Source organism: Lagenorhynchus albirostris, chromosome 5 (assembly GCF_949774975.1).
Source record: "Lagenorhynchus albirostris chromosome 5, mLagAlb1.1, whole genome shotgun sequence".
NCBI classification, from domain to species: Eukaryota; Metazoa; Chordata; class Mammalia; order Artiodactyla; family Delphinidae; genus Lagenorhynchus; species Lagenorhynchus albirostris.
Window position 1 is genome coordinate 145238652 of NC_083099.1, and position 12429 is coordinate 145251080.

The 12429-nt window shown below is 51.5% G+C and overlaps 2 protein-coding genes across 7 annotated transcripts in view; both read right to left on the reverse strand.

Annotated features, from left to right (window-relative positions):
• The window catches only part of LSS (lanosterol synthase), a 47266-nt gene extending 42796 nt beyond the window's left edge, over positions 1 to 4470 (reverse strand). For 3 of the 4 annotated variants that reach the window (XM_060151116.1, XM_060151114.1, XM_060151113.1), the window contains exons 1-4: positions 4386 to 4470; positions 3752 to 3920; positions 2874 to 3012; positions 741 to 849 (exon numbers count right to left, since the gene is read on the reverse strand). In XM_060151116.1, the coding sequence (XP_060007099.1) occupies positions 741 to 849; positions 2874 to 3012; positions 3752 to 3920; positions 4386 to 4399 (431 nt within the window). In that variant the 5' untranslated portion in view covers positions 4400 to 4470. Of the gene's footprint in view, positions 1 to 740; positions 850 to 2873; positions 3013 to 3751; positions 3921 to 4273 lie in introns of all 4 variants that reach the window. The other variant, XM_060151117.1, reaches the window with a different exon arrangement.
• Positions 4471 to 11468: 6998 nt separating this feature from the next.
• Positions 11469 to 12429, reverse strand: part of MCM3AP (minichromosome maintenance complex component 3 associated protein) — a 43664-nt gene continuing 42703 nt past the window's right edge. For all 3 annotated transcript variants that reach the window (XM_060151127.1, XM_060151126.1, XM_060151128.1), the window contains one exon: positions 11469 to 11782. In XM_060151127.1, the coding sequence (XP_060007110.1) occupies positions 11624 to 11782 (159 nt within the window). In that variant the 3' untranslated portion in view covers positions 11469 to 11623. The remainder of the gene's footprint in view (positions 11783 to 12429) is intronic.

Below are 12429 nucleotides of genomic sequence, written 5' to 3' on the forward strand. Positions count from 1 at the left end.
ATCAGCAGAGCCTACATCACTACGGCCCACAGAGCAAGCTCCAGAGGCAGCATGCCAGGGCAGGCGAAGGCACTGGTGAGACCTCAAGTCTGTCCCAGGACCCAGACGGCAAAAAGCTGGGATCTGAAGCTCGAGATGCCCACGACCCCATCCAGGAGGCAAGCAGAGCTGAGCTGTCCTCCTAGGATTCTGTAAGGAAGGCTGGTGGTGTGGAGTTCGCCAGCCCAGGAGGGGCCAACGTCCTGGTTGCAGGACAAGAAGCACCAGGGCCCCACAGCCAGGTGGGCAGGCAGTTGACCACCTTGGGACAGGGCCCTGCTCCCAGAGCGAGCGACACCACAGAAAGGCAGGCTGAAACATGGGGAGAACTGCCCGGCCTGCCTCTCCCTGCTGCCATCCCACGGTCAAGGACAATTTTCTTCTGCCTTAGTGATGACAGCAAATGGTCTTCACTGTGCTATATGGGTCTCAGGAGTCTCTCAATCAGTCATGAAACTCACTGCAACACGAGCTGCAAAACCGAGGCCCGGAAAGTGAACAGGCCCATTCTGAGAGCCCCAGGGAAACCCGGACCCAGCCTGCATGTAGCCTCCAGCCCATTTCCCTTCTGACAGGCTCTCCCTGCCCACCCGGGGCCAGAGCTACAGTCACCCCACCCTTGACAGGTGCATCTCCCACATAAGAACAGGGGTGCACGTGCATGCGTACACACGCAGCGACGCAGGGTTGGGCAGACTCACAGGCCCCAGCCGCCATCAGGAAGCTGCACCGACCGCAGGTACCGTGTAATCTCTTCTCTGTATCCAGCCGGCAGAGGAATGTGCGCCACGTAGCACGTGATCAGGAGGCCTGTGCGGCAGAAAACATACTCCTCAGCAGGCACTCAGCACTGCCAAGCCCAGGCCCCATTCCTCCTGAGAACCCCAGGTAACAGGCAGCTGTCCGCTAGGGTCTCCTTCCTGTGGAAACAAGCCTGGGAAGGCTATTATTCCCAGCCCCATCAGGGACTTTAGAACTGGGGCCCCAGGCGCAGCAGCAACAGCACACGTGACACATATCACATGGGGCGTGCAGAGCCCACCCAGCCACTCCCAAGGTCCCACACTACTGACGTGCCTACGGGAAAGAAACACTAAACAGGTCATCCCTGGATGGGGTAGTTTACTCCCTTACATTTACATTTTCCTGTTTTATTAATTTTAATAGCACACATCACTTTGCAAGATGGACAACAATAAATGTTACCCACAAAGAACCTTCTGTTCCCAGCCTAGCCCTCCTGAGCACCCCCCGCCCCTCCACCCTACCCCTGGCCTAGGCTCCATCAGTCACGTGCCCACGGCACCGAGCACACGGGGTCTCAGGTAGGCCCCAGCAACAACGTGTCATGGAATGGATGCCCAACTACGGCCAGAGGCATGAGAAGCCCCAGTAGACACACCCACACAGGCACACTCTGGAAAGGCAGATAGATATGGAGACAGCACAGAGGTTCACAGAAATAAGCCCATCTCCTTTCATAACAGGTATGATGCTGTCAAGACAGGGAAACACACAAGCAGGAAGCAGAGCAGGTCATCCCCATTTTACAGGCGAAGAAACTGAGGCACAGCCCCTAAGTGGTGGGGCTGGGGCTGGAGCCCAGGAGGTCCAACCCCAGAGTCAGTGATCACCACAGTGATGCTCAATGCCACACAGGCCACACAGAGTCATGACCTCCATGAGCATTTGCCAAGTTAAAGCAGAAAAAGACAGGTCAAACTTCAGCCAGCCATGGAAGAACCCTGAGACGGCACCCACAAACAGGCCAGTGTCCACCTGAGAAAGACGGTCTGTCCAGAGTCCAGAGGGAGAGAGGAAAGCCCCAACCTACGGCCTGCAGAGGGCAGGGCGGGCAGCAGGCTGAGCCCAGAGCTACAGCAGCGGGCACAAACCAATGCAGTGTCCCCATGACCGATCACCCACTGAGCGCCTGGTGCCGGGCACATGGGACCAAACCCAATTCCCATCATCCCCACATCACAGATGAGTCAGCCAAGGCATGGTGAAGTCCTGTCACCTTGCCCAGGGTCAGAGCAAGCCCGTGCAGTCACTGCTTCCCCATGAGGATCCTTGGGAAAAGTCTCAACAGGCTCCAGGTCAGACCAAGGGAAGGAAGCCCAAAGACTTGCCCCCAAGGATCAGGGCCCTGGGTCCCTAGTCAGGAAGATACAAAGCTGTACAGTCCAGGAGGCAGCAGGGCTTGGAGTCAAAGCAGAGATGGGAGCTTGATGGACTCCCAGTGCTACTGCCACTAAAGGAAAAGGTCCTTCTGCATAAATGCAGGGAATTTTCCGGATTACAAAGCTGAGCATTTCTTTGGAGAAACATTCCCAGGATGCAAAACAGACTTGTCTAGCCAAACCAGTTCAGTACCCAAGGGCTCCAACTGCAGTCCTCCTACAACTCACCAACCTGCACCTACAGGTCCCATCTGAGCTCTCCTGGCCAGCACTTCAGGTGAGTTCACACACACAAGCTGCCTACACAGGACTTAAGATTCCTGCCCACCTCTGCACCTTGGCATAGGCTAGGCCCTCCACTGATGCCCCTGCTCTGCACTGGGACTCAAGAGCCTCCCCTGGCCCCCAAAGCACCCCCTGCTTCCTTTTTCAGAACGCTAGCTAGCTGGGCCTTCGCTCCCATCCCCTGGCAACGACAGCAGGACAACTCAGGCACAGGGCAACCTCCCCAGCTCTTTTCTATGTGAGCTCCCAGTTTTTCACCTGTTCACGCATTCACACCTCAGACAAAAGGCCTGAACCAGATCAAGCCAAGACGCCAAGGATGCCCCAGGGTGGCCCCGCCCACAGGCCACAACAGCACCTTCCTACCTGGCAGGAGGAAGAGCGGGCCACCGTAATCACCCGCCCAGTGGCCATCCTCAGCCTGCAGTGCAGCGTAGAACGTCATCCCATTGAGAGCCCCCTCACGGGCTGTGTGGGCTTTCGGCAAGTCCTTAAAGTAACTCCTCTGCAAAGAAGAAAAAGGAGTGGAGAGCTAAGTGGTCTGCAGCTAGGCCAGAGGAGCCCTTGGCACTTAGAGACCAAGTCAAAGTGACAAACCTGAATTGCTTTGAAAGTTTCAGCTGTTTCAAGAAAAGGCCTAAAACTCTGATGATGGTATTGCCAATCTTAGCAAATGAATGGTTCCACATTCTCACGGTTCTGCGTTCCAGTCACACATTTGCAAATTTCTTCACAACTTCTCCAAGACATCTTGAATAAAGCAGGTGCCCAAGTGTGTGGGGCGGGGCACTGATGCCCACCCAGACCTGGAACTCAGGCCTCCCTCGGGCAGGGGCCATGGGATGGCACAGTGACAGGGAGACCCCATTTCTATGTCATACTCTCTAACTAACTGAATTTCTCTTATGAAATTCACTAGATCAGAAACTTCTTTTTCTGAACAAAAACGAAGTTAGAGCAGTTTCTTACACACAGCTTAGTGATAAAGGGATTGAAGCAAAGGGGCCCATTCACTTCATGCTCTAGCTTAACCTCGATTAACTCCGGTAGGAAACAGCTTTGGTGACACGAGACACAGGTGCACAGTACACATCCCTTCTGTTTTACCAGAGAAAAAAATGCCCTTCACATCTAGCTGCTTAAGGCTCCCTACCGGCTCCTGGTGCCCACTGCCAAGAAGGGAGGCAGGTGGGTGTCGGGTGGCGTCCCAGACACTGCACGTGGCGAGCAGAATCAACACTTACGGTGTCCAAGCCCAGTAAGTGAGCTTCCAGGCCAGACTGCCCTCGGCCAGGGTCTTCTTCTCCTTGGAAGTATGTCCACGTCTGCCTCCCCCTCTCATTGCTGAGACGCCAGCGGCTGAGGTCGGTGGCGGGCTCTGTCTTATAGGGTCCCCCTCTTCGGCGCAGACACCTGGAAGCGATCGTGCTCAAGTGACCTGCTCGCCAGGTCAGAGGCCAGAGGCGCAACGAACTTCCCGTTTCACCCCAACGACCTGCGAGCAGACCACTGTTTCCCTTACCTTGCAAAATAAAAACCCTCTTGGCGCGCTTCTGCACCTAAACACCGCGCCATCATTTCTCCAGGAGAGGAGACACAGGCCACAGGGACCGCCGCCCACGTCCGGGTCCCCACCCCGACCCCCAGCCCCACCCGGCTCTCCTCGGCCCGGCCCCAGAAGGTCCCCGGGCGACACCGCCGGAGGAGAGCGTGCCCCTCACCGCCCCTCGCCGCCCCCAGGGCCGGTGCCGCAGGTCTCCACTGACCGCGGGCCGGGCCGGACGGCGCAGCAGCCTCGCTGGAAGCCCCCGACCCAGTGAGACCCCTCCGCTGCGCCCCCGACCGCGCCTTCCCTTCTCGAGGGGCGCGGATACTCACGTGCCCTCCGTCATGACCGCCGCGCGCTCCCGGTTCCCCTCAGCCTGCGCCCCGCAACCGGACCAGCCACAACCTGGTGACCGGAGAACGCGATGGGAAGATGCCCGCGCAGCCAATCAGAGAGCGGTGAGGGTGGGTCCGGGGCGTGGCCGGCTGGCTCAGTGGTGGAGCGCGAAGGTCTGAGCGGTGGGGGCGGGGCCGGAGAACATTGAACGAAGCGGGATCGTGGGGCGGGGCGCTGAGTGGGAGGGACTGGGTGGTTAGGCGGGGCTTGGTGAGTGGGCGAGGCCGGGAGGAACGCGACTGCCAGTCACGCCTGCCGCCGGAGTCTGTCAGCCTCGGAGCGACTTGTGGGGCGAAGCGCCAGGACGAGGCCACCAGGGGGCGCCTGAGACTGAATGACACTTGGGGAGGGTCCCACCCGAGGCCGGAAGGCAGGAGGTCTGGGGAGCGGCTAGTGCCCTTGAGGAAGAGCCAGAGGCCGGAGGCTGTAGGTGAGTGAGTGAGGGGAGACATGGCCGCGAGGTCCCGCGGAGGGCGCGACGCGCGGGGGAAAGGCTTCCGGGGGGAGAAGGGGCGCTGGCGGGCACCTGAGAGGAACTGACAGGAGAGAGCTGATGGGAGGGCAACTGACAGGAGGGGAGATGACACCAGAGAGGAGCCGGCAGGAGAGGGGCTGACGGGAGAGGGGCTGACGGGAGAGGGGCTGACGGGAGAGGGGAGACGGCAGGAGAGGAGAGCCGGCAGGAGAGGGCAGGAGAGGGGCTGACGGGAGGGGAGAGCCGGCAGGAGAGGGCAGGAGAGGGGCTGGCAGGGGAGGGCAGTGCATCTTCAGGCAGACCGAAGGCTCTGCCGTGGGGCTTTCGAGGTAGCGGTGCCAAGCACCTCCTGGCCCTGGGAGGGAGCCACGCTGGGAGAGCTTGTGCCACTCAGAGAGAGCCCTGAAGTTTTGCGGTCCCGGCGAAGTAAATGTGGAAGGCCTGGACTGTAAAGGAAGCGAGAGGAAGATGGAGAATGTGCTGAAAGGACTGGGGGTAGGTTGGGTGAGGATAAAGTGACCGCAGGGTGTGCAGCAGGAGCGGGGGCTCCGCGGAGTTGGAGGAAACTGTGCGGACACTGAGGTCCCAAAGGCGGCTCTGCAGGAGCTCACGGACAGCCCCACCATTTCTTCGTCTTCCCCACAGAAGCCCTGACATCAGGTCACAGCTTCCCCAGTTAGGTGAGTGTTCCTGGGCCCATCCCTTGAGTCCTATCCCCGTGCCATGAACCCCAGCAAGCCAGGGGGCAAGGGGGGATTTGCAAATGAAAGCACACATACACCTTCCCCTAGTGGAATATCAGGCTGTTAGATGGTCAGTAAAGGACACTTGCCTCTCCCTATCCCAGTTCAGAAACCAATGAAGAAGACGCAGCAATAAGAGGTTTGGATATCAAAATACCAGCCTTGCTACAGAGAAGAAACTAGTTTGGAAGACATGGCTTAGATGGACGATCAAGACGGCTAGCTACTTCCACCTCTAAATCAGACACATAGACCTCCCAGCCTCTGGCCCAGGGGGACAACTGCAGCTTCCACAGAGCTGTCCCACCAAGCACCATGCAGCCAGGTGCCAACAAGCAGATGGATGCCTGTCAGCCTACTGACCCCAGAAAGTGTACCCAGAGGAGCCTGAGCACGGTCAACCCTGTCTGTTCTCCTAAATTCACACTTCCCTGGGAGAGGGAAAAAGGCTGGAAGTTTTTCTCCAGGGACGTCCCTCCACTGTGGAAACACAAAGCATGGGAATAAGGGCTCCAGCCTACATGGACATCTCAAACTCTGACTCTGGTCAAGCTAAGGGAGGAAATAGGTTTCGCTTGGAGCAGAATTTGAGTTTTGATATTTTACTGGACTGGACTTCTTATGAGCAAAACAATAATCCTCTTTTTAAAATTTCTAAGATAGGGGGGCTTCCCTGGTGGTGCAGTGGTTAAGAATCCACCTGCCAATGCAAGGGACACGGGTGCGAGCCCTGGCCCGGGAAGATCCCACATGCCGCGGAGCAACTAAGCCCGTGCGCCACGACTTCTGAGCCTGTGCTCTAGAGCCCACGAGCCACAACTACTGAGCCCACGTGCCGCAACTACTGAAGCCTGTCACCTAGAGCCCGTGCTCCGCAACAAGAGAAGCCACGACAAGGAGAAGCCCGAGCACCGCAACGAAGAGTAGCCCCCGCTCAGTGCAACTAGAGAAAGCCCATGTGCAGCAACGAAGACCCAACACAGCCAAAAATAAAGAAAGAAATAAATTTATAAAAAAAAATTTCTAAGATAGGAAAAACCTATAAAATCTATCTGAGAATCACAGATAAGAGTTTCTAGGGAGAGTCATGAGAAAAAATAATGCTTCTCTCCACTTGCACCCTACCAATTCCTGCTTGTCCAATAAACGGGACACGGAAGACTCTGAGGTTTTTGGCATGGACAACTGGGCATATGATAGTGTCATTTCTAAAGCGGAGAAGAAGGTTTGGGGAAAACTTTCAACTTAGATTAGGAACATGTTAAGACAGAGATGCCCATTAGACATTCAAGTCGATAGGCTGAGTAGACAGGCTGGTATTCGGGAGAGAAGACAGAACTAGAGAGAGAAACTTGGGAGTCGCCTGTTTTCAGGTGATGTTTGAAAACATAAGGTTGGATGAAATCAGCTAGGGCGTGAGTGTTCCAAAGAGAAGAATTTCCAGGATCAGTCCTAGGGCACCAACCATTTCCAACCTAGAGGAGGAGGAGTGGCCAGAGAGAGGAGAAAAACTAGAGGAATGTGGAGTCAGGGAAGCCAGGTGAAGACATGGTGATCTGTGCGGAGATTTTAAAGGGATTGTAAAATGAGGTCTGAGAATTGGCGACTAGGTGTGGCAAGACAATTTACTGGTGACTGACAAGAGCAATCTCAGGAGATGTGAGAAGAAAAGCCCAGCAGTAGTTAAAAAGGCGGCGGGGGGGTGGGATTTCCAATTAAACATGTCAGACTGAGCACAGGTATTGACTTCCGTTTCCCACCTAAACCCTACTTACATAAAGTAATAAAAGAGACAAAAATGCATAGTAGTGAAAGAATGGGAGAGGAAGCACCAGTGAACGAGGGAGGTCAACAAAATTGGAGAGGCCAGGAATGCAAGGAGGAGTACTCACTGCCTTAGCAAGCCAGAGGAAGCTGCAACCCACTGTCGGGGTGAAGCCACTGGGGAAAAAGACCATTCTTGCCCGTGAGCCCCGGGAAGGTGCGGAAGTTAGAACTGGTGTAAAGTTTGAACAAGAAGCAATCTGACAATAGACCCCTTCCCCTACCTGGACGGAAGCCTGCAGCAGTGGAGTCAGAGCAGGTGTGAACTCAGGCACAAGACATAACTGAGGACCACTGAAAGCAGGGTGTTGAGTGAAAGTCTCCACTGTTGTGGCAGTTCCACTTCTCCCACTCAGCCGTATAGCTCCGGGCAATAGGAGGATTTCTCTGGAGCAAATGGCCCTCCCCCCAAAGACCTCCAAACATTGGCCCCTGGGACCCAGTGGAAAAACAGAGAAGCCTATCAGCTGGCAGGCTGTATCTGTTGGCACAGAGCTTCCAGCAAGCTCCTCAGAGCCCGATCATCAACATGAGCCAAACATTTGAGGAAAACCTCTACCACGAAAGGCAACGAAAAAGGAAATTTTTTTTTTTTTTTTTTTTGGCTGCGTTGGGTTTTCGTTGCTGCGCGCGGGCTTTCTCTAGTTGGGCTGAGTGGGGGCTACTCTTCGTTGTGGTGCGGGGGCTTCTCATTGCGGTGGCTTCTCTTGTTGCAGAGCACGGGCTCTAGGCGCGTGGGCTTCAGTAATTGCGGCACGTGGACTCAGTAGTTGTGGCACATGGGCTTAGTTGCTCCGAGGCATGTGGGATCTTCCCAGACCAGGGACCGAACCCGTGTCCCCTGCATTGGCAGGCAGATTCTTAACTACTGCACCACCAGGGAAGTCCCGAAAAAGGAAATTTTGAGAAATGGAGATGATTGAAAGTCGTAGAAGAGGACTTTGATGAAAACATGTCCTCACAGAGATAGATGGTTCTTGTTTCATGAGTGCAACATCCTGACATACTCTTTCCCTCCCTGACTTATTTTTTTCTGTGCTTATCACCAGTTAGCATACCAAATGTTTTGCGTAATTATCTTGTTTATTGTCTATCTCCCCCACTAAAATATAAGCTCTGTGAGGGCTGAAATTTGTTTCATTTGTTGCTATATCCCCAGCACCTGGAATAATGCCTGGCATATGGTAAACATTCCAAAAGTATATACTGAATAAATGAATGAATTAATAGGAGTCGTCTCTAATAAGAAACATTAAGAAAAAGACTCTCAGAAATTAAAAATATGGCAGCAGTTTAAAATTTTTTAAACTTTTTTAATTGAAGTATAGTTGATGTGCAATTTTATATGTTACAGGTGTACAATATAGTGATTCACAATATGGTAGCAGTTTTAAAATCACTAGAACAGGGAGATAGAGAAATTTTAGAATAGTAGAATAAAAAGATAAAGATATACAAAAATTGAAAAGAAAATTGGAGCATCGATACAGGTGGTCAAACATCTGAGTATTAGGAGTTCCAAAGGGAAACCGTGGAGGAGAAAATTGTATTAAATAATTTCCAAAAATTCCCAGAATTGGGGAAAGTTTTCTGGATTGAAAAAGCATGGGAGAATATTTTCTAAAGATGTCTGCAAAATCTCCCATCTCACATGCTCTTTTACAATGTGGTCTTACCACTCATCCCCACTGAGAAATAGGACCTATGTCCCGTCCCTTGAATCTATAACCAGATGCTTGTAACCAATACAATGAAGTGGAAGTGATCCTGCACAGATTCCAAAGCTGGGCTTGCATTTCGCTCACTGGGGCACTTGCACTTGGAGCCCTGAGATGCCATGTGAGAAGTCCTATCTGAGGCCACCTTGCTGTGAGGAAGCCAAGCCACGTGATGAGGTCACATATAGCTACTCAGGTCGAAAGCCCCAGCTGAGCCCCTAGCCAACAGTGCAACATTACCTGCCCGCTATGTAAGTGAGCCATCTCAGACATCCAGCCACAGTCAAGACTTCAGATAACCACAGTCCCAATACCTGCATTCAATACCTGACTGCAACTGCATGAGAGATCCCAAGAGAAAGCTGCCCAGCCTGTCCTTCCCAAATTTAAGCTATGGTTGGGGTAGTTTGTTACATAGCAAAAACTACTGGAAAAAAGCACTACAACATGCCGAGCACAATAAATTCGGCAGGGAATAGGGGAGGCAAACCAATACGTCAAGCATGTTGTTGAGAAATTTGAGACCACCAGGGACAGAGATGATCTTAAAAAAAAACTCCCAGTAACAAAAAACAAACAAAAACGCAGAGGAATAATTTCCAATGTAAAATTCTACTTCCATTCAAATGATGAATCTAACATAAGGGTAGAAATAAAGATCTTTTAGATATGCAAGCTCGGAAGGCTCTAAAAGATGAGCTCCATCAAAATGAGAAAGCAGACCACAGAAGAGGAAGGTATACGACTCAGAATCCAGGGGACGTCCAAGGTGGCACAGACGGGGGATTTCCCAGCAGTTCATTTCCAGAAGAAAATGGAGCTAGCATATTACCTGAGGCACCTGAGTGCTGGGAGGAGCTTCACACTTAGCGAGGAGAGGTTTGGGTGAAGTAGTGCTAGGAACACAGAAAACCAAGCAAATGAAAAAGCAAGACAGTTGACTCCAGGTACAACTGAAAGTTGCCCCTAAAGGAAATGTAATCATAAACCAATACAGGGCTCGACAGCAAATGGTATTAATATAGTCATACTGAACTCTGAATGCAGATTTCAGCTAACATCTTAAATCGTTTTGGGAGACTAGTGGGAGAGGAAATGTAGTATGCATGTGTGGGTGATACACGTTGCAGAGAGGATAGTATGAGAGCTAACTCATTTTCTATTGTAGGAAATCAACAGATGTCTAAAATCGAGATTAAGAAATAGCATTACTTAAGTCTTTACTGATAAACATGAAGTTAATCACTGAAGAAATCCCTAAGAGTTGATGAGTGTTTGTTCTGGCGGATGCAGGGTTTGGCTGGTAGATTTGGTGGTGGTAGGATGAGCAAGTTCTGTTCCTAGTGCTTCTTTTTTCTCAATGAAATACGAAGCAGGTCATCATCTAGGAATGTTGTAGATTTGAAGAGAATAAGAAGATATGAAATAGTTCCCTCAGAGACTCTAGGGGATGTGGGATATAGTAGGGAGATGCTGAGTGCCAATTTAAGACTGACGGTCATACTCAGCATCAAGTCTGTTAATACCTCTTTCTGTATATGGCTCAAATGTATCCCTTCTCTCCACACCAACTGCTAGCAGACTCAGGATTATACCCTTCTTCTTTCACCTGGACAGCTGCAGCATCCTCCTTTCGAGATCCATTGCTTGTCTTACTGTTGTTCCCCATATGCAGTTTTTGAAACAAAATGTGACCAAATCACTTCTTGCCTAATATCTTCCAATAGCTGATTCCCATAGCACTCACGGTAAAGGGTGAGTCCGTGGTGGTCTCGGTGGTCCGGCTTGGCAGTACTCGGGTCTCGGTGGTCCGGCTTGGCAGTTCCGGTGGTCTCGGTGGTCCGGCTTGGCAGTACTACCAAACTGGCACCTCCAGGTTTTCATCACATCCTCTTGGGTATACCACTGCACTCCTCTCCAAGAATTCTGCTCTGTCCTCTGCCCAATCCCCTTGTCTCCCCCTGCTTCCAATGCAGGCACATGCGCCATGCCTCAGAGAGCTATGTACATATACAGTTGGCTCAGTACATCTGTTGGCTCTCTGAGGTGTGAGCTGGGCAGGCCGGGTGGGCAGGGTCCCTGCACCTTATTCATCCCTGCACTACTGATTTGGCACATCAGGGACTGCAACTGTTGCTAAGACAATGAATGACCACCGTTACACACTGAAATGTAAGAGCATGTGTTGGTGGACAACAGTCAGAAGAGATCATGAAAACAGGTAAGAGTATCAAAGACATTACACAGGAGAAAACAACCTTTCATTATGAAAACTGAGGAAGACCTCATTGGATATTCCAGTGGTTTATTTTTGCATGATTAATACTCACATTCCAACATGCATCAAGCATCTGAGAATAACATTATTTTGAGTTAAAAGAACATCTTCTAGACCCTCTCTCAGGTCCAGCAGCTCAAATGTCCACCATGTCCAGTAGTGCAGAGAGATGGAGCTCAGAGGCAACGTCCTCTTCCCTTGAACTCCGGATCAGCCTTTCTAGGCGCTTCAGCCGTTCGGTCACAGACGTGCCTGTTGCCTCTGACATCTGCAGTTGCTCCCCTGTCCTGTCAATCTATTTGAACAAAAAAAGAAACCAAAAATAGCTTTGGGATACCCACGAGCCAAGATATATTTTCTTTAAAGGCACTGGATCTGACTCGCGTTAGAAACCTCTTCTGGGGCCTGCTAGGCTCAACAAACCCCTCTCTTGGCATCTATCACACATCCTTCCAGCCCCTTCCAGCATATACACGTACAGCTGCCATCATCTGCCATGGAATGTTTCCTCTTCTGATTCTTTATTTATATTTTAAATTTTCCTTTTCCGGCCGTGCCGCATGGCATGTGGGATCTTAGTTCCCCTACCAGGGATCAAACCCAAACCCCCTGCACTGGAAGCACACAGTCTTAACCACTGGACTACCGGGGAAGTCCCTCCACTTCTGATTCTATCATGAACAACTTCTAGTCGTTTGTATAAGATATCGTTGTCAAGAGCTACGAACTATGCCATCATATGTATTGTAATTGCTGAACCAGACTCTCATCTTTGGATGTTTAGTTTCCACTTTCATGTACTATAATTAATGCTACAGTGAACAAAAATACATTAACTTTTGTCATCAGTAATTTCTTTAGGGCAGAATTGTTAAGTTCAAAGGGTACAAATATTTTTAAGGTATCTGCCAAACTAATAATTGGAAATAGTATGTCATCTTA